This window comes from Pogona vitticeps, chromosome 7 (assembly GCF_051106095.1).
Source record: "Pogona vitticeps strain Pit_001003342236 chromosome 7, PviZW2.1, whole genome shotgun sequence".
In the NCBI taxonomy this organism is placed as follows: Eukaryota; Metazoa; Chordata; class Lepidosauria; order Squamata; family Agamidae; genus Pogona; species Pogona vitticeps.
Genome location: NC_135789.1, coordinates 23,396,238 through 23,415,867, shown reverse-complemented (window position 1 = coordinate 23,415,867; position 19,630 = coordinate 23,396,238). Strand labels below are relative to the sequence as shown.

At 49.3% G+C, this 19,630-nt stretch overlaps 1 protein-coding gene across 5 annotated transcripts in view; it reads left to right on the top strand.

Annotated features, from left to right (window-relative positions):
* Nucleotides 1-206: 206 nt before the first annotated feature.
* SGSM2 (small G protein signaling modulator 2) overlaps nucleotides 207-19,630 on the top strand; it is a 102,705-nt gene continuing 83,281 nt past the window's right edge. For 2 of the 5 annotated variants that reach the window (XM_072978305.2, XM_072978304.2), the window contains exons 1-2: nucleotides 207-982; nucleotides 13,358-13,433. In XM_072978305.2, the coding sequence (XP_072834406.2) occupies nucleotides 926-982; nucleotides 13,358-13,433 (133 nt within the window). In that variant the 5' untranslated portion in view covers nucleotides 207-925. The remainder of the gene's footprint in view (nucleotides 983-13,357; nucleotides 13,434-19,630) is intronic. The other 3 variants (XM_072978308.2, XM_072978306.2, XM_072978307.2) reach the window with 2 other exon arrangements.

The following is a 19,630-nucleotide window of genomic DNA, read 5'->3' as shown; positions in this document are numbered from 1 at the left end:
CACCACAGGTGCCGCTCGCCGGAGTCGCCCTTTCCTACACACCTATTTAAAGGGACAGGACGCCTTTCTCTCTCTCTCTCTCTCTCTCTCTTCCCCCCCCCCAGCTCTTCATGGCTACTTTACGCATAAATATGATGCCTGGGAACGGGGTGTGTTGGGGGGGGGGAAGAGAGCATCATTCCCCCCCCCTGCCCCTGCCTTGCCTCCCTCGCAGGGCTGTGGGGAAGGTGGAAGGAAGGTGGGGAACTTGAGGCTGTGCCCCCTCCACACCTGCCTTGAAGGCTTGGGAGAGAAAAACGACGCGGGGCGAGAAGCGCTCTGCCCATGCTCGGGAACCCTCTCGCCCCTGCTTTTCTCGCGACGCTGCTTACAAAGGAGCTGTTTCCCCCCCCCTTTTTTTTCCTTGCCAGGTGGGAGGGACGGGCAAGGGACCTCCTCCTCCTCTTCCTCCATCATCATAACGGGGGATTGTTACCAAATAACCTCTCTCCTCCCCCCCCCGCCCAGGAGAGAGAGGAGGAGGAGGGGGGGGGAAACGCTGAGGATGGACTGACGTCAATGAGGAGGAGGAGGAGGAAGAGGAGGAGGAGGAAGGCGGCCCATGGAAAGGGAGCTGAGGAGTCTCGCCCGTCCTCGCTCAGCGCCAGCCGGAGCACCACCAGCAGCAGCAGCAGCAGCAGCGGCGGCAGGATCGGGGCCAGCCGGGCCGAGGGGGAAAGCCGCTCCGCCGGGGCTTGGCCCCGAGGAGCCCGATCCGGGGGCCCCGATCCGGGCGGTCACGTTGTGTGGTTGGAAGCGGGGTTTTTGTGTGTGTGTGTTTTCGATTTAAACCCAAAACTGGCCTCAGGGTTTCCCGTTTGAAACCTTTCCAGTCAAACCCGCCCCCCCTCGACCCCCACTTCCCCCCCCCGGCTCATCAGGGACCATGAGCTACTCTGAGGATGCCGTGAAGGAAAAACTGCTTTGGAATGTGAAGAAGGAGGTAAGAAAACTATTTATTATTATTATTATTATTATTATTATTATTATTATTATTATTATTATTATTATTATTATTATTATTATTATTATTATTATTATTATTATTATTATTATTATTATTTTATTAGTGAGATTTGCTTTTTCTGCGCGCTGTTTTTTAGAAGAGGCTCCTGCAAAATTAAAAAAAATACTGTTTTTTTTCTTTCTTTCCCGCCAGTCTTCTTTTCCAGTGGGGTGGGATGCTGTCGTCGTCGTCCCTCCCCCCCAAAAAATTACCTAGAGGTTGTGTTTTGTGTGAGTTTGAAAGAGGGGGGGGAAGGGGGTTTGTGGTGGTGTGTGGATTTGTGACTTTGGTTTGGATCAGCAAGCAGGAGGGTTTTTTGGGGGGGGTCTCGAAAATCCATGGGCTTTTGGGGGAGTCTTTGAGGGAGCCTTGTTTTCTGGCTAGGGAGGGTGAGAAAAAGACTTAATTATTTTTCATCCCAGAACTGAGGAAGGAGGGAAAGAGGTGTGCCTGGGCTTAATGTTGATTGAAAGGAGTGGAAAGGCACTCTGTGCACGCCCAGAGGCTTCCTTGTTCTTCACCTACAGCAGCAGGAGGCATCCGGAAAACGGTGCTGGGTTTTGCAGGAAGACTGGGAAGACAGTGCCGATATATTATGTCTCTTTCTGAAAGCAACATCTTCCTACAACCACGAGTTCGGTGGCACATTTCAGCTTTTGTGGGGTTGTGGCCGATGCGGAATAAATCTCTGTCATCGTCTGCCACTGGATTCTCGGTTGCTTGTAGGGTGGCAGGAGAAAACCAGGGGTAGTATTCTGGCAACCTCTTGACCAGCGATCCTCCCGTTGTAGCACACTCCGCCATGATGCGACCGACTCTTAATTGAAATGTGCCCCCAGGTCTTAATTTCCAGGAGCTGTTTTACTCCAGGTCTCCCTCCGTGGTCCAAGCAAGAGTATCCAAGAGCATGTACAGAGTGCTTTCCTTCTCCAGCACTAGCAAACTGACCGCCAGGTGGGGATGGGGTGGTTTTTTCCTTTGAGTCTGGGCTTAGGAAATCTCCCATTTGAAATCTCTCTCCCCGGCGCAGGGCTGCGGGCGAGAATCGGCGCAGGAAGCTGGAGGGTGGCCGTCGGTTGCCCGCTTTGTCCCTAGAAGCCCCAGATTCCAATCCAATACCTCTAGTTTTTTTTAAAAAAAGCAGAAATTTCATTTCACAACCAGCATCTCTCTGTATCGGATGCCCTTTTGCCAGCCGAAGCAGAGCTGATGTGAAACATCTTTTTGATGTACGAGAGTGTCTCTGGGCGTGTGCAGAGAGCCCTTGCATTTTGAGGAGGCTTAGAAGGGACAGGGGGTCCCGCATCTTGTCTGAAGGCAAAACGAAACTTCCTCGTTGCTTCTTTGGGGAGCTTTTATTTTCAATATCGCACAGATTTTTTGGGGGGGTCAGAGAGCCTGAAGTCATGGCCTTGAGGGCTCCCCCCACATGTGCCCATGACACTGCCATGTTCTGCTGGGTTCTTTCAGCAAGCGACGCCGGCTCTTTGGCTCACCTGGATTCGCACCCAGGATGGCCTGCCATTGAACGCAGGGGCTCCTCGTGAGGTGCTGCGGCCTTCGCATTCCCCCAAACGAGGAGCCTGAAAACCTCCGAGGTGCCTTGTAGCCAAAGGGCGCCTCGGTGGGACCCCAAGCTGGTTTTGGCCCTCCGTTCCTGGGTCGTCTTTCATACGTTGGTGAGAATTTCTGGCTCCCCCTGAGTGGGTTGACCCCCCCACCCCACCCGCAAATTTTGCTGAAATTCAGAAAACTTGGGGATCACTCATGCTGGCCTTTGGTATCGAAGGATGATGGGTTTAAATCCCAGAAAGCAATATCCTCCGTTCAGCACTGAATCCAATTCTTAGAGGAGACCCATTGAAGGAGGGGGGGGGGCGCGTACTCCTTAACGTGGAGGTGATGGATCCAGCTGGTCTATACCTGAGTACGATTTGATCATCATCAAAGGTTTAGATTTTGGCCCTCTCATCTGCAGCAAGCAAACGTTAGCGCTGCTTGCGCCAGGCGCTGGGGGGGGGCAGAAACTCCAATCCTACTCCTGCCGGGCCCCACGTTTAGATGCTCCTTCTCAGCTTCTAGATCTTCTCTTGTTTTGGTGGATGTGGTTTGTGTTTCCTAGGGAGTGGGGCCAAAACTCTAGGGAGTTCAAGACGCGGGGCTGGCTGGGGGTGCTTCCTCTCCACAGATCAGGATCCAGGGCCCTTACAGCTGTAGGGCCGCTGGCTTCTGGGTGTCCCTTTAGATAGGGTTGAGGATGAAGCAGGTGCTGGGGAGCTCAACCTCAGCAGGATTGTTCCCCCCCCTTCCCTTGCCAGTTGCAGCTCTCATGACGCAGACGCTTCTCATCATCTTGTTGGTGTTCAGTGGTGGGGTGCAAGAATCCATGCAGAAACGGGGAAAGCTGGCTCCATGCCCATCGCATGCAACAACCTCACACCCCCCCCCCCGTTTTAGTTCCCTTGTTGCTGTTTTGCAGGATTCGGCCCCTTTGTGTGTGAAGCTGTCTGTTCCCTCGTTTCAAAGTGGCATGGGTTGGCCTCGTAAAGAAAGCCAGGGTTTTGAAGAGGGAGAAGGAACCATATGTTCTGGCAAGTGATTCGGAAGAGGCATTCCGGGGTGGGAGAGAGGAAGAGTGAGAGACGCCGAGAGACGCTCTTCGAAGGATCGGTTAGAAGGGTGGCCTTTTGTGAAAACCTGTGAGAAGTTGGGTTCTGTGTATGTGCTGGGTGAGAGCATTACCGTATCTTCCCATGTATAAGACCCCCCATGTATAAGACGCCCCCCCACTTTTCTAATCCAAAATAAAGAAATCTAAGTGGGGCTTAGCAAGTGTAGGGGGGAAAGGGATCGAAGCGCTGCAGGATCGCTTTGATCCCTGCTTTCTCCTCCACTTGTTTCTGTTCTCTGCTTAGCTTGCTTCCTTGTATAAGATGGCCCTCAATTTTTAAAGATTTTAGACAAAAGTATAATCTTACGCATGGAAAAATACGGCAAATCTCCGTCGGCTTGTGCTTATTTAGAAGAGGCATTCCACCCAGGTCGTATTTCGGAGAGGAGGAGAAAGTTTGGCTTTTATGACGACACATTAGAGAAGCGTCCCCCTCCTTTGGGTGTGTCCGTGAAGTCTCTCTGTCTCTCTCTCTCTCTGTGTGTGTGTGTGTGTGTGTGTGTGTACATACACACATACGCACACGTGCATAAGAAGAAGCACTTTTAGGAAGGTGTGGGAAGAGGCATTCTGGCCAGTCTGTAGGTCTGGAAGAAGGGAATGCCTTTACTTTTGGCAGAACGCGGCCAAAGAACATCTCCCTTTTGTGTGTCTGTATGCAAGTGTGAACAAGCAGGTGTGTGTGTGTGTGTGTGTGAGTAGAAATTTCACCCCCTGCCACACATGAATGCAGAGTTCCCTACAATAAACACATGTTTAAAATGGTCTAAACTATTATTATGTCATGCAATAATAACAAGGGGTTGCAATGTGTGTTTCCTTTGGTCCGAACAGATTTTTTAAAAATCATATGAGCTTCTGTGGAAAAGCATAGTCTACCTCCTCCGTTGGGGCAGAGCAAGACCCTTTTGGGCTCCCGTTGTGATAAAGTTACGAGGCTTTAAGGTGGCGCAGAACGTGGTCTGTTTTTTAACCCAACAAGCTACCCTCTGAGTACGGCGGTCCTGTGGCACCCTCGTGATTTCTCTTTTTCTAAGAGGCACTGTTTGAAACCATGTGGCGTGTGGTGGATTCCCACGGACTCCAAGGGTCGGGGAGGGGGCACAGAAGCCCGGCTCCTGGCGTCTTCGGTGGGTGGGGGCTCGCCAACAACCCAAACTCCCATTTTTTAACCCTACAAAACTGTGTTTTTAATGGAAAAGGTTTCTTTGCGCCCCCTAGTGGTGAAATTGATTTTTTAAAAAAAACTTTTGTTTTAAAAATGGGAGGAGAAGCCGGGGCCCTTAAACCATGGGGAATGGCCCCCCGGTTATCTCTCAGAGGGCTCAAAGGGAATTGGGGAGCCCCATGAAAAAACACACTGTTGTAGAGGCCCCTGTATAGGCTAAATGTGTAATTAATTACGTTATTTAACACCCCCCTTCCCGCCCCATCCCGACTTCCGAAACCCTTTCACTAGCATGGCCCCAGGGCGTTGCACTTCAAAAAAGCAATTTTTTTAAAAAAAAAATCCCATTTTCTGACTGTGGCCGGGTCCGCTAGGTGTTCCTTGTTTCCGATACTTTGCTTGCTTATTCCGGAATATGGCTTTAAGTGAACATCTGGGGTGGGGGGCATGTTTGCATTAAAAAAAACACCTCCTGGTAAAAATGCAACTAAAAAGTAGTACCTTGGTCATGCATTAAGCTTTAAATGCTGAATGGTCAAGATTCCTGAGTGACTTTTTACAGAAAACCATTGGTCATGACGTGGCTAAAAAATCCTGTAAACAGACAGACAGACAGACAGACACACAGCTGCCAATTACTTTTAGTAAATAATGGAATTGCATTTTGCAATTCTAGGCTCTGAAGCCGTGGGAGGACCAGATCCGCCCTCCAGAGCGAGCCTCGGGGTTTTTTGGTTCTTGAGAAAATATAATTGGTCGTTTATGAAACATTTCTTCTCTTTTCCAAATGGGTAACATGGCTGAAATGCGTCGCTTGGGAAAACATTTAAGAGCTGCTGTTTCCGGGGCCTGTTGTTCTCTTAGCTTTGTGGTTTCTACTGGTGAGGGATTTATTTATTTAGCTTTAAGGGCTCACTTTTAATTCGTGTTGAGCAATCTGACTGCTGTTTCATTGCTACGGTTCATTGGCTGGGGATGTGGGCGAAGCAGGGCCTTCTCGGTGGCTGCTCCCAGAGACTGTGGAACTCCCTCCCACTGGAGGCCAGAATGACACCCCCCCCTCTCAGCTGTCCTTCCGCCAGCAGCCAAAAGACCTTTCTCTTCAGGCAAGCCTTCCATGAGCGAGATCTTTAAATGGATTGCGGTGCCTTATTGCTTTGAATGTATTTTGGGATTACTTTTTACCATTTTTGACTGTGGTATTTATTTGATCCTTTAAGTATCTGTATACTTTCTATTTTTAGCTTTAAATATTATCTTGGAATGATGTAAACTACTTTGGGTCCTTCTTAAGGAGAAAGGAAGGGTAGAAATATTTTAAATAAATAAAAATAAATACGATTGCCTCGGCGCCTACATACCCAGCTTTTCCCCTCTTGGCAGGAAAAACCGAGTGCGATGAGAAAGATCTCAAAGCCATCTTGTCCTCAACATTGTGGGTTCCTTCCTGAAGTGGACGGAAAGCCGTTGGAGCCCCCGAAATGCCAGACTAATCGCCGCTGGCGATCCGCCTTTGTGTCTCGGCGACCAGTTGAGCAAAATGAGAGGCGTGAAGGGCCGAGAACCATCGATGAAGGCATGGTCTCCCTTCATGTTGGGCCGAGGACTGGGTCTAGAGTTCGGATTCCGAACCAGGTTCCAAGATCTGCAATACGTCTGAAGATTCTCTTTCGGTCTAAGAGCCAAATTCTATTGCCGGAAGGTTCTTAGGGTCTTGAGAACTCTGTGGCAGGTGGTACCCAAGGCTAAAACATTGGAACTAAAACACTAGCAATATGGGAAGAGACGGCTCTTTTCCCCCTTGGCAGGTCTCTACTCGAAGGGAGAGAGAACGTGAACAAGATGAGGATGGAGCCCTGAGCAGGGGAGCGTGGCCATTTACGAAAGCTGAGCTGGCCGGTCTCGGCTGTCAGGCTGTAGGGTTCCGACCCCTGATGGATGGAAAGTCCTACTGGTTCTAGGATCTGCTGTTTGACCAAGAGTGAAGGCAAGAGGAGAAGGGGACGACAGAGGACGAGATGGATGGACAGGGTCACCAAAGCGACCAACATGACTTTGACCCAACTCCGGGAGGCTGTGGAAGACAGGAGGGCCTGATCATGCTCTGGTCCATGGGCTCACAAAGAGTCATACATGACTTAACGACTAAACAACAAAATGGCGTCCCTCTTGTTGCTGAATGAGGGAGTAGGTGAGAAGAGGAGTCGGGCTTTTCAGTGGTGGTGTGCAGTGTTTGAACAGCGTTCCGTGGAAGGTGTCGGAGTTTTTGCAAACTTGCATGCTGCCTCTAATAAGTGAGGGACCTTTCTGGCTTGGGGTGATCGTCAGTCTATCCAGCCCTAACCGGTCGTTCCTTCCCTGCCTCTTAAATTCAAAGAGAGACCTGCTTCTCTGCTTAGTGCTTTCCCCCGCTCGGTGGTCTGCTGGTAGTTAGCCGTCTGTTGCTGAAAGCAGTCGGGTTTGTCAGTTTGCTGTTCGTAACCGCAAGTAAAGAAACCTTTTATCCTTTCTCCTGCTGATGTCTCGGAGTGAATGATTGAGAGGGCAAGTGCCGATGGCTCTTTTGTCGTCACACACAACGGTGGTGAGGACAGTGAAAGATCTGGAAACCAAGCTCTCTGATAAATGGGTGAAGGAACTGGGTAAAATACCAGGTGAAGTGAAGACGGGAAGATAGTAAGACAGGCAGATTCTAATATTTGAAGGCTGTCGAGACGTGAAATGAAGAAAGCTTGCGTTCTGCAGCTCCAGAGGGTCGGATTGGAATTGGAGACGGAAATTGCGAAAAGTGAGCTTTTGTCCAAGCTTTAAGAAGAATTCCTTGTAAGAGCGGTTTAACTCCGGAATGGATGGCCTTGGAGGGTGGTGGACTCTCCTCTGTTGTGGGTTTTTAAACAGAGATTTCATGGCCACCTCTCGAGAACATCATGCTGTAGATTTCCTGTTTTGGCATGGGGGTCAGACTAGATGATCCTTGGGTGTATTTTCCAAACTCTACAGATCAATGATTGTTTGTTTGTTTGTTTGTTTGTTTGTTTACTTACTTACTTACTTACTTACTTATTTATTTATTTATTTATTTATTTATTTATTTATTTATTTATTTATTTATTTATTTATTTATTTATCTGATGCCGTTGACACCCCCCCTTCCCGGCCTCATGTTATGCTGAAATTTGGATCTGGCTTCTTCTGGCTTTGCTTCTTGGTTTGTTATGCTGTCTGATTTTATTGACCGTCTCCCTCCTCTCGCTTTATTGCTTATTTATTTCTTGTGGCATTAAGCCCAGACACTTGGGTTGTGTGGGGCTTGCAGAAAGGCTGCGATATAAATATCGGAGTCCAATCCGTGTAAATAAATCAGGGCCGAGAAGCAGTGACGAGGAGGAAGGGAGGGGAAAAAAGCAATACTGTATGCAGCTTAAAACCTCAGTCTGTCTTGTCCGGCGTTGTCTCCATTGATGTCAAAGTATCCTACAATCCTGGAGTTGGAAGGGTCCCTTGAAGGGCATCCAGTCCAGCCCCCCTGCTCAAGTCAAAGCAGATCTGACCGAGGGCGGTCACATTTTCTCTTGAATGCTTCCAGGGTTGGATAACTGCTCACCCCTCCCAATGCAATTGATTCCATTGTCGTGCAGTTCTAACAGTTGAGAAGTTTTTCCTGATATTCTGCCTAAATCTGGCTTCCTGTCCCTTGAGCTCATTGTTGCGTGTCCTGCACTCTGGGATGATGGAGAACGGATCCTGCCCCTCCTCTGGAGGACTGCCTTTCCAGCATTTGTCATATCTCCCCTCTGTCCTCTTTGCTCAAGGCTAAACGTGCCCAGTTCTTTCAGTCTTTCCTCCTCAAATGGCTTGGTCTCCAGCCCCCTGATCATCATCCTTGTCGCCTTCCTCTGAACATACTGCAGTTCGTTGGCATCCCTCTTAATGTGTGGTGTCCAGAACTGGACCCAGGACTCAAGGTGAGGCCTAACCAGTGCCGAATAAAGGGGGAAATAATACTTCACAGGTATCCGTAAGGGATTTGGGCAGATCCCAAATTAATGACTGAATTAGCCTGATTCAGATCGATTTCCACTCGACCAAACTGCGATACATTCTGAAGCCCCCAAGTGGTCTCTAGATCAGATCAAGGGATGAAGTCTTTCCCTGATAAATTTATAATAAGATTCTGGTCCTCATGACTATAGATAAGAAGGGCGCTGATTTAATCGGAAACATAAGGGAGATATTTCCCCCCCCATACTCTTCTGATGATCTTGACACCTGAGAAGGCTCATCGAGGGGGACACAGTCTTTGAGACCGCTTGGACCCAAGCCGTTTAGGGCTTTTATCGGTCAGAACCAGCACTTTGAATTGTGCCTGGAAACGGATCGGCAGCCGAGCCGCTGTAACAGGGGGATTATGTGATCTCCCCGTGACCAGCCTCTGTTAGCAACCTGACTGCCATCTTTTGGCCCTGCTGAAGTTTCATGGCACTTCCCGGAGGTAGCCCCAAGTATAGAGGGGATTGCAGTCGTCCAGACTGGGTGTCACTAAAGCACGTGTCACCGTGGGCAGATCGGACCTCTCCAGGAACAGGCGCAGCTGGTGCACTAGTCCTAACTGGGCCAAGGCCACTCCTGGCCACCGTGGAAACCTAGGGCATCCTGGCTCGGAGACAAATCCAGGAGGAGCACCCCCCCAAGCGGCTCACTTGTGTTTGCAGTGGGAGCGTAACCCCATCCAGCATAGGCTGTACAACCCTATTCCCTGATCGACCTTTCGACGGACCGGGAGCCCCTCTGTCTGGTCTGGATTCGTCCTTAAAACAATGTCCCATCTGGAGAAACAGCCCAGAAGGACACCATTGAAAGGTCCACTCAGAGGGTCCAGCAGAACCACGAGGGACACATTCCCCCTGTCCAGTTCCCAGTGTTGATTGTCTCCCTCCCCCTCCAGGCGGCCAAAACTATCTCTGTCCCATAACCGGGCCTGAAGTCAGACGGAAATGAATTACAAATCCACCCAGGTCCTGAATCGAATGTCCCTCCACGTTGCGCCAAAAGGATCCACCTCCGATGCCTTGAATTGGTCTCTGTTGAATCTGTGCGAAAACCCTGCGATCGAGGAGATGAATCACAGCTTTCCAGATACAACGACGTGGAGTTTGCCATCGCCGTTGGCACCGAAGATAAGTGATGGATTTTGTGCTGCCACGGAGACGGGGAGCCTTCGTGATTAGTTGTAGCACTTTCCTTGACGTGAGCATTACATATTCATTCTGATGCTTTCCGGTCTCATCTTGACTGTGTCTGGAGGATGTCATGGTTATATTTCTGAAAATGTACTCAATGGCAAGCTGTGAGCAATTCCACTTCTATTTCCCCCCTCCCTTTTATTCCAACACTGAAAAATCAAGGCAGAATCAGATGTTAGGTTCTTCTGTTGAAAATGCTTGCTTTTATTCTATTTTAGTGCAAGTCACGAGCTTTGCATGAATAGAACAGCCCATAACTTGATGTACTTCGTGCCTCATCTAGGTGAGGCCACAGCCACTGTGCCGGTTAGGCATGCTTGCTGCTCTGTTGCACCATTGCATTGCCCCGTGGTAGGGTCTGCCCATCCTGTGCCCCTACTGAGGGCATCGTTGCAACATGGAGCAACTATTCCCCCTCTAAACTCTGTTGAGTGCAAATCTATGCGTTGGATAGACAAGTCTGCCACCTAGTGACTGGAGATGGTACAGTAGGCTTCCAATCTATGGATGTTTAAATCCATTAGAACTAAATGATGTGTTTCAAAAAGCCAAATAATTCCCATATCTGTACACCAAGTATAACAAGTCTTTTGTGGGTCATACATTCATGAGCTTGAACCTCTGACCTGCACAAACATGTACAGTTTTTCTGTCATTAGGAATATGTCCTGCCGCTCAGCCAAGGAAATCAAGGGAGCTTGTCCGGTTCCTGCGGGGATGGCGATTGGTTTGGAGTTGCCTGTTGAGCTTTGCAGCCGAGGAGACCCTCTGAACTAGCATGAGGATCCACCTCTCGTGCTGTCACTGGGGTGGCAGCAAGCCATGCTTGAATTTATGGTGGGAAAAAGGATGAGCTCTTAACGGAAGTATCCATGCCTCCCTCCCACGCCTGCGCACAAACATTCATGCAGAGTTTCTCTCACCCTTCTGTTGCTCAAATCACGCTTCGCCCTCTCAAAAGTTTCTAAAACTATGCCTGAGGCGGGCCACCATAGATCTCCTCCAGTAGGTAGTCCGTGAACCTATCTACGTAGGTTCCCGTTAATTAATAACAATGTGCTGTCAAGTCCGTTCTGACGGAGGGCAACCCTTTTTAGGGGTTTCTGGGTAGGGAGGACTCAGAAATGGTTTCCCACATTTCCCTGTTCTGGGTGGGATCCCTGGGACTGTTCAGCTAGCCCAAGGCCACCCAGGCTGGCTGTTCTCCCAGGAGGGATTCAAACTCCTCACCTCTGGCTCCGATGAGCTCAACGAAGCATGACATCATCATTCCCCTCTCTGCTATAGAATTAGGCCACCTCTCTTAGGGGGGCAGATCACTCCACGCTTGTTTGGTTCTGCCTTGGTCAAATGAGGCAGGTATACTGGGCAACTTTCAAGCGAGGGCCGGCTCTCGCGTTAGCCGAAGCGAGGCGGGGGCCCTCGGAGGATGGAGCGCGGGGGGCAGCCGATGGGCGGCTGGCTCACCCACCCACCTGTGGATAGAAGGGGTGTCATGTCTTTGCTGCCCCCCCCCAGTAGGGGAGGGTGGGAGTTTTCCTTGCCCGCTGGGGGTATTTAGAGAGATGCCCTTCGGGGCTGCTCTCTGAAACCAGCTTCTGAGACGGCAGGACAAGGGAGCGGCACTTTCCCACTACAGCATGAGGGCTGGCCCAGAATGGGATCCTGTTCATTGGCCGGCCGTGACAGAAGGACCGTGGAACTGGCCGTTTGCTTTTTCCCCTCTGACGCGTCGAGCCCTTCAACCTCCCCTGGTGAACCATGCATCACAATCCCGTTCAGCAGCAACTGAAAACATAGGCCTTTGGCCCTTGGAACTCCTTGCTTCATGATTTCACCCTGTGCGGGTGTTTTCCCATCTTCTGCTTTCTTTTCCCCCTTGATGTTTCCTCGGTGCCTTTGCCGAATCAAACAGAGCGAGTTTTGAGTCAACACCGCGTGTAGAGGGCGAGCAGGGAGGGGCTGCCTGGTGGGTCAACAAAGCTGTCCAGATGTTGCCATAGAGAAGCGGTTTATGGGACAATTTCCACTCCAAGGCGCTTCCTGCTTGGCCCCAAGCCAACTGGCAGCCTCCTGCTGCTTCTCTCTGGGCCAAATTGGCCGGCATCCCATAGGAACCTCCGGCCGGGGCAAGGGAGGCCAGCCATCCCGAGATCCGTCTTGACTGAGTAGATCTTTTTATTGGCAAAAGCTTGACTCCTGGCCTGGCTTGTTTCCTTCAACCCTGAGCCCAGGAGAAGATCTCGTCCCTGTTGTTGGTTCGTGCCGTGGATCTGCCGCAAATCCACCACATCCCGTCAACTCCACCAAGTTTGGTGCCAAAGGGGTCGCTCTCCTCCGTAAGCCCTCCACTCTCACAACGCCCCTACGAGGTAGGCCAGGTGAAGAGTGGGGGACCGGGTATAGTGGGCTCAGGGTTCAAGCCCCAGGGCCAGATGCCCAGCGTGGGAGTTTTCCTGGATTTGTCTCCGAGCCTGGATGCCCAGGTTTCGGCGGTGGTCGGGAGTGCCCTCTGAGTGGGCCCCCGCCGGAGGATGCCGGGCCGGGAAGCGCCGGTCACCTGTTCGACCAAAAAATCAAACTGGCGGCGAAACCCTAAACTCACGATCCGTGTCCTTCTGTAGGACCGGGTTAACCCCTCTGCTCCGTGGGCGGAACGCCGTATGGACGCCGCGGCACAGACAGAGCTGGGGAAAGTGACTTTCCAAAATATTTCTCTTAAACTGTTGACTATCTGCCCGTTCCTACAGAGCAGAGAAGGGGCCACTGTCGTTTCTTGGGTGTCAGGAGGTGGCTGACTCCGATCCTGGTTTGGGTCCAAACTTTACGGGCGCCTCTCCCCAAGGGTTGGAAGACCACCACCCACCACCCTGCTTTGCTCGAAACAGGGCCAGTGCTTTGAGAAGGGCTTCTTTCAAGTTCAGGCGACAGCCCGGAGCGGATCCTCCACCTTCGTGCTTCAATGATCTTGTGGGGGGGGGGGATTAGCCTGGAAAGGCCCAACGGCTTGAAGAAGGGCCCCGAGCACTTCGGCTGCGGGAGAATTAAGGGGGGGGGAAGAGGGAAACGGGTGACGAGGCGAACAGGTGCCTCTCTTGCCTAAGACCAGACTGGACTCCGGGAGGAAAAAGCTAGAGAAAGAAGCTGCCCCTTCTGCATTTTTATCCCCTGTACGGTTCTGATTTCCCTCAACAGCTTTAATTTCATTTCTTTCTTCTCCCCACGTGCAGGTCAAGCAAATAATGGAAGAAGCCGTCACCCGCAAGTTTGTTCACGAAGACAGCAGCCACGTCATTGCGCTGTGCGGTAAGTTGAGGCCTCATCCTGGCCCCCCCACATCCAGCCCACCTCCCCTCCGCCGGTTTTCATTCTGCTGCACAACTATGGTTTTTTTGGTACCAGAAGTTAATGGTTACTGCCATGGAAAATTGGGTCTTGGGTTCTAATGGCGCCTGTTTTTCAGCAAAATGTCTGACTGATCAACATTTTGACTTTAGATGGTTTTTGTTTCTTAGTGTGTCTCTCCTACTTTTATTAAAACAATATGATTATTTTTTTTTACTAGCTAATTTGTTTAGATTTTGTGGAACAGAATGTGGTAGACTGGTGATGTGTTTTCAGCTTAGTTGGTATTTCAGTGGTTTTGTTAAAGCATCACGTTTAAAATACGACAGGACCCCCTTATCCGCGGGATCAGTATCAGCGGATTTATTTATCCATTGTCTGAAAATATTAAACACATTAGAAGGAAAACCTTAGAAATACATTTTTCTACAATTGAAGTTATCAGAACGGGTTATTAGAGACAGCCAGAGACCACACTATGAATATGGTTTGCTAGAGAATTATATTTCCACCATGTGATTACCAAAACTGGCCACTAGAGGGAGCCAGAGAGCATGCTACCAATAGCATTTGCTCCAGAAATAGACTTCCACAAGGTCATTACCAGAACTGGCCACTAGAAGGAGCTAGGGACTATGCTAAGGCTCACTATTAAAATAATGTATGCAAAATATGACAATACGGTAATGTGTGAGAAATCCACATTTTTCAGCATCCATAAGGGGGCTTGAAACCGATTTCTACAGATACAAGAGTCCTCCTATTAAAAGTCAATTAAAAAAACAAGCCATATGAGAGCTTATGGTCATGAGAAGGAGCTGCAAAGTCCAGAGATGGCGTCTGGAGATTGCCCGCTCTGGAATAAACCTTTGCCATTCTGTTGCCGATGGGCATTATGCGCCAGCTCATACCTACGTCAGGGCCCACCCGCATCTCTGGCTTGTTGTACTCTGTGATTTTGCCCTCTGTCTTACAGGCCCATAATGTCTGTCTGTGCTCGGTTTTGCTCCTCTTTCCTTTTCCTTTCATTCTTTGAACTCTTCCTCTGAAATTGGGCTGGCTCTATCGGTCGTCAGAGCGGAGAGCCATAGAGAGCCACCAAAACTTGCCGCACGGCGCTAATGTGGTGCAGGGGTGAGTGAGGAGGACTCGAACTCGGGCCTGGCCAAAAAACAACAACAGGTTAGGTTATTTATCGGGGGCCACACACCCTACCTCCCAAGGATGCTGGTGAAATTAAAAGGGAGAGGAAGATGGCCATCATGCACTGAATGGGGGCGAGGGAGGAGATTTGGATGTAGAAGAAAGGGAGGTGGCTCTCGCACGTGGTGGATGGCAACCTCAAAGATGGGAGGGGGCGGCAGGCTTTCTCCTGCCTCAGGCGGCAGGAAGACGTGGGCCGCCCCCACGATGAAACCCCACACCTTTTCTGCCGAAATACATTTGCAAGATGTCTCGCGATCATGAATATTAAAATGTTCTTGCAGCGACCCAGCGGCTGTAATCACCTCCTTTCATGCTACCGTTTTACACATTCTCAGGTGGTCCCAACTGGGGTTGCCGGCCTGGATGCCCGGCGTGGCGTTCTCCGTTTGTTAAAGCTCTTTGCACGGTGCCTTCCCTCCCTGGAGGCCTGGAGTTGATCATTAGGATGGCTGCCGCGCGGAGCTGAGTGTTATTACCTCTGATGGGCGCCCGCTGTTTGTAGGTAGTGTTTTTTTGATTGATTCGTCATTTGAAGAAAATAAAAGCAGAGGCCCTGCCAGAGTTTGCTTTGCTTTGTTTTATTTTCCTGGCACAGAAGCTGGTTTACAGGCTTCGCGCCTCCTCGGCGGTGTGGTAACGGTTTGCTTGGCAGCGGGGCGGTGTTGCCCAGGCAAGCTCTTCGACTTAGCAATGGATCGCAAATAGGATATGATTTAAAGCAAAGCCTTTTAAATCACAATTTAAGTTGGAAACCAGACTTTTGGAGGATTTACATTTTTTTTAAAAAAAGCATTTTTCAAAATTGAAATCATGATGTAAATCAGTGACAAAACCTGGCATATTATTTTTGAAAAGGAACTTATTGCATCATTTATTATTTCTTGGCAAGCGGGTCCATATTGTTATCATTGCTTTGACTGGGCAAAGTCACTTGTTGTGTTGTGTATTGCATATGGGTTGAACTGACCTTTCCAGCAGTCCAGAAAAATACAGTATAGGGAAATCCTCTCTGGTTCCCTCTAGTGGCCGGTTCTGATATTGCACCTTCCAATAAATATCAACTATGCGCTCTCAGCCTTTCTAGCCTTTCTAGCCTTTCTAGTGTTACGATCACACGCAGCTACCAGAGTGCTGATTGCGATACTGATCACTCCCTGGTGTGTAGTAGAGTAAAACTGCGAACAAAGAAATTGTATCACACGAAAAAGGAAGGAAGACCACGTATTGACATCAGCAAGACTCGCGATCAAAGAAAAGTGAAGGAATTTGCCCAAGCACTTGAGGAAACCCTTCCAGGTCCAGCTAATGTAAATGCACCTGAACGATGGGAACACTTCAAGACCGCTGTGTATAACACCGCCTTGTCCACCTTTGGCAAGAAGACCAGAAAGATGGCTGACTGGTTCGAAGCCCATTCGGAGGAGTTAATGCCAGCCATCGAGGATAAGAGAAGAGCTCTAACAGCATACAAAACCTGTCCTAGCGAGTACAACCTGCAAGCTCTTCGAGCTGCTCGTAGCCAAGTCCAACAGGCTGCCAGGAGATGCTCCAATGATTATTGGCTTCAGCTCTGCTCTCAGATACAGATAGCAGCGGACACAGGTAACATCAAAGCAGTGTATGACGGTATCAAGCAGGCCTTAGGTCCAATACAGAAGAAATCTGCTCCCTTGAAGTCTGCTACAGGTGTGATCATCCAGGGCCAAGCACAGCAGATGGAACGCTGGGTGCAGCACTACTCTGAGCTATATTCCAGAGGGAATGTAGTAACCGAAGAAGCATTAAATAACATTGAGTGCCTGCCTGTCTTGGAAGAGCTGGACAGTGAACCAACCCTAGCAGAAATAACTGCGGCCTTGGATTCCGTCGCCCCCGGCAAGGCACCTGGAAGGGACAACATCCCTGTTGAAGTGCTGAAATGTGGTAAGGAGATCATCACCACCGAACTGTATGAAATCTTTTGCCTCTGCTGGAGGGAAGGTGGAGTACCACAGGACATGAAGGATGCAAACATCGTCACATTGTACAAGAACAAAGGAAACAGGGGCGACTGCAATAACTACCGTGGCATCTCTCTTCTTAGCGTTGTAGGGAAGCTGCTTGCCCGTGAGGTGCTGAAGAGGTTCCAGATGCTTGCAGACAGAGTCTATCCAGAATCACAGTGTGGATTTCGAGCTAACAGATCCACCACTGACATGGTATTCTCCCTCCGACAGTTGCAGGAGAAATGCAGGGAACAACAACAGCCACTCTTAGTGGCCTTCATAGACCTTACAAAAGCATTTGACTTGGTTAGCAGGGATGGCCTTTTTAAAATACTTCCCAAGATTGGATGCCCACCTCGTCTCCTTAACATCATCAGATCCTTCCATGAGGGAATGAAAGGCACTGTAGTTTTTGACGGCTCAACATCAGATCCCTTTGACATCCGAAGTGGAGTGAAACAGGGCTGTGTCCTCGCACCAACCCTTTTTGGGATCTTTTTTGCTGTCATGCTGAGGCATGCCTTTGGAACTGCAACAGAAGGTGTCTATCTCCGGACTAGATCAGACGGAAAGCTCTTTAATCTCTACAGATTGAGAGCAAAGACCAAAGTCCAACTGAAATGCATGCGGGACTTCCTCTTTGCAGATGATGCAGCCATTGTTGCTCATTCTGCTGAAGACCTCCAACAACTCATGTATCGTTTCAGTAAGGCCTGTCAGGACTTTGGACTAACAGTCAGCCTGAGGAAAACACAAGTCATGGGCCAGGGCGTGGACTCACCTCCTTCTATTACCATCTCCACACAAGAATTGGAGGTTGTTCATGACTTTGTGTACCTTGGCTCAACCATCTCTGACACCCTCTCCCTGGATGTCGAGCTGGATAAATGCATTGGCAAAGCAGCCACCATGTTCTCTAGACTCACAAAGAGAGTACGGCTCAATAAGAAGCTGACGACACATACCAAGATCCAGGTCTATAGAGCCTGTGTCCTGAGCACACTCCTGTACTGCAGTGAGTCCTGGACCCTTTGTGCACGTCAGGAGAGGAAGCTGAACACCTTCCATATGCGTTGCCTCTGACGGATTTTTGGCATCACCTGGCAGGACAAAGTTCCAGACAGAGTAGTCCTAGAACGAGCTGGAATATTCAGCATGCACACATTACTGAAACAGCGATGTCTACGTTGGCTTCGGCACGTCGTGAGAATGGCTGATGGTCGGATTCCAAAGGATCTCCTGTATGGAGAATTAGTGCAGGGAAATCGCCCCAGAGGGAGACCACAGCTGCGATACAAGGATATCTGCAAGCGGGATCTGAAGGCCTTAGGAATAGACCTCAACAGATGGGAAACCCTGACATCTGACCGTTCAGCCTGGAGGCAGGCAGTGCTTCACGGCCTCTCCCAATTTGAAGAGACCCTTGTCCAGCAGGCCGAGGCAAAGAGGAAGTCACAAAAGCAGCAAAACCAGGGAGCTGGACAGGGGACAGATTGGATTTGTCTTCAGTGTGGAAGAGATTGCCACTCTCGAATTGGCCTCTTCAGCCACACTAGACGCTGTTCCAAGTCCTCCATACAGAGCACGACACCATAGTCTTTCGAGACTGAAGGATGCCTAACTAAATGTGCTCTCATTGAATCATGAAGTTGGAAGGAGCCTATAAGGCCATAGAGTCCAACCCCCTGCTCAAGGCAGGAATCCAAGTTAGAGCACTCCCTTGTCATACTGCTCTAACAGTTAAGAAGTTTTTTTCTGATATTCAACTGAAATCTGGTGTCCTGTAACTTGAGCCCATTGTTGCATGTCCTGCACTCTGGGATGATGGAGAACAGATCCTGCTCCTCCTTTGTAGGACAGCCTTTCAGGTCTTTGAAAAGTGCTGTCCTATCTCCCTTTAGTCTTCTTTTTCCAGGTTTAAACAGGCCCAATCCTTTCAATCTTTCCTCCCAGGGCTGTCGAAACAATTCCAAAATACAAAAGATTCTTAGGACCAGTAAGAGAATGGCATGCATCTGGGAAAAAAATCTTGCAAAAATTCAACAGAAATGCCTTAAAATGTCTTTGAAAAGTAACTTTGGAAAATAACTACAAAAGATTGTTATGCTTGAAAAGTAATTACATAGTAACTTGTTTTATTACTTTAACTTTGGAAATTCTTGTGTAATTTGTTACCTCCAGATTTTTTGTAACTACATGATTTGTAACTAGTTACTTCCAAGTGATGTTGCTGGGACATGTCAACTGGTTACAAGATGGGAGGAATTTGGCAGAGTTGCTCGGAGGAGAGAGGGTCTGGGTGAGGTGTAAAAAGCTGATGGGCAGTGAGGAGAGGGCTGGAACAGGAGAGAAAACAGCTCAGGAGGAGATCCTGATGATTCAAGAAGTCAAACATCAGCCTTCCTTGCATGGGGATTAACAAGGAGCAAAGAGACCCAGAAACTGAATCTCTCTCACTGTGATTATCCTTGGAGAATCACTGCCCTACATGTCCAAAGCTGTTAATATGCCAATGCCGATGTGGCCCTCCGGAAGATCTCTCCAGCTCCAGGCGCTGCAAGGGAAGCATTTCGACAGAGGGAGGTAATGGCTAGCCCAAGAGTGCTAAGATAGATAGGTGGCAAATGGGAGTTGGAACTCCATTCTCTTAATCCAGCACCCTAGCTATTCTTCGTACCGTATCCCTAATGTTTTCTACCATATTCCTGAGCCATTGGCTGTGCTGGGCACAGCATTTTGAGGGTCCACATTAAGGGGGGGGGAGTCATCTTAACATTCAACTGTAATCCTGCTTTTGCATTTTGTTCTTTGGCTGTCCTCGGTAGTTGTTCAAAGGCATTGGCATTTGCTGCCAGTGATACTGTAGCATTTCCATTTAAATGGCTAATATCTGTGAAGATGCTCAGTCCTCCAGGTGAGGTTATTTAGACATTGAATCATGGCAACTGGACTTCTTATTAGGTTGAA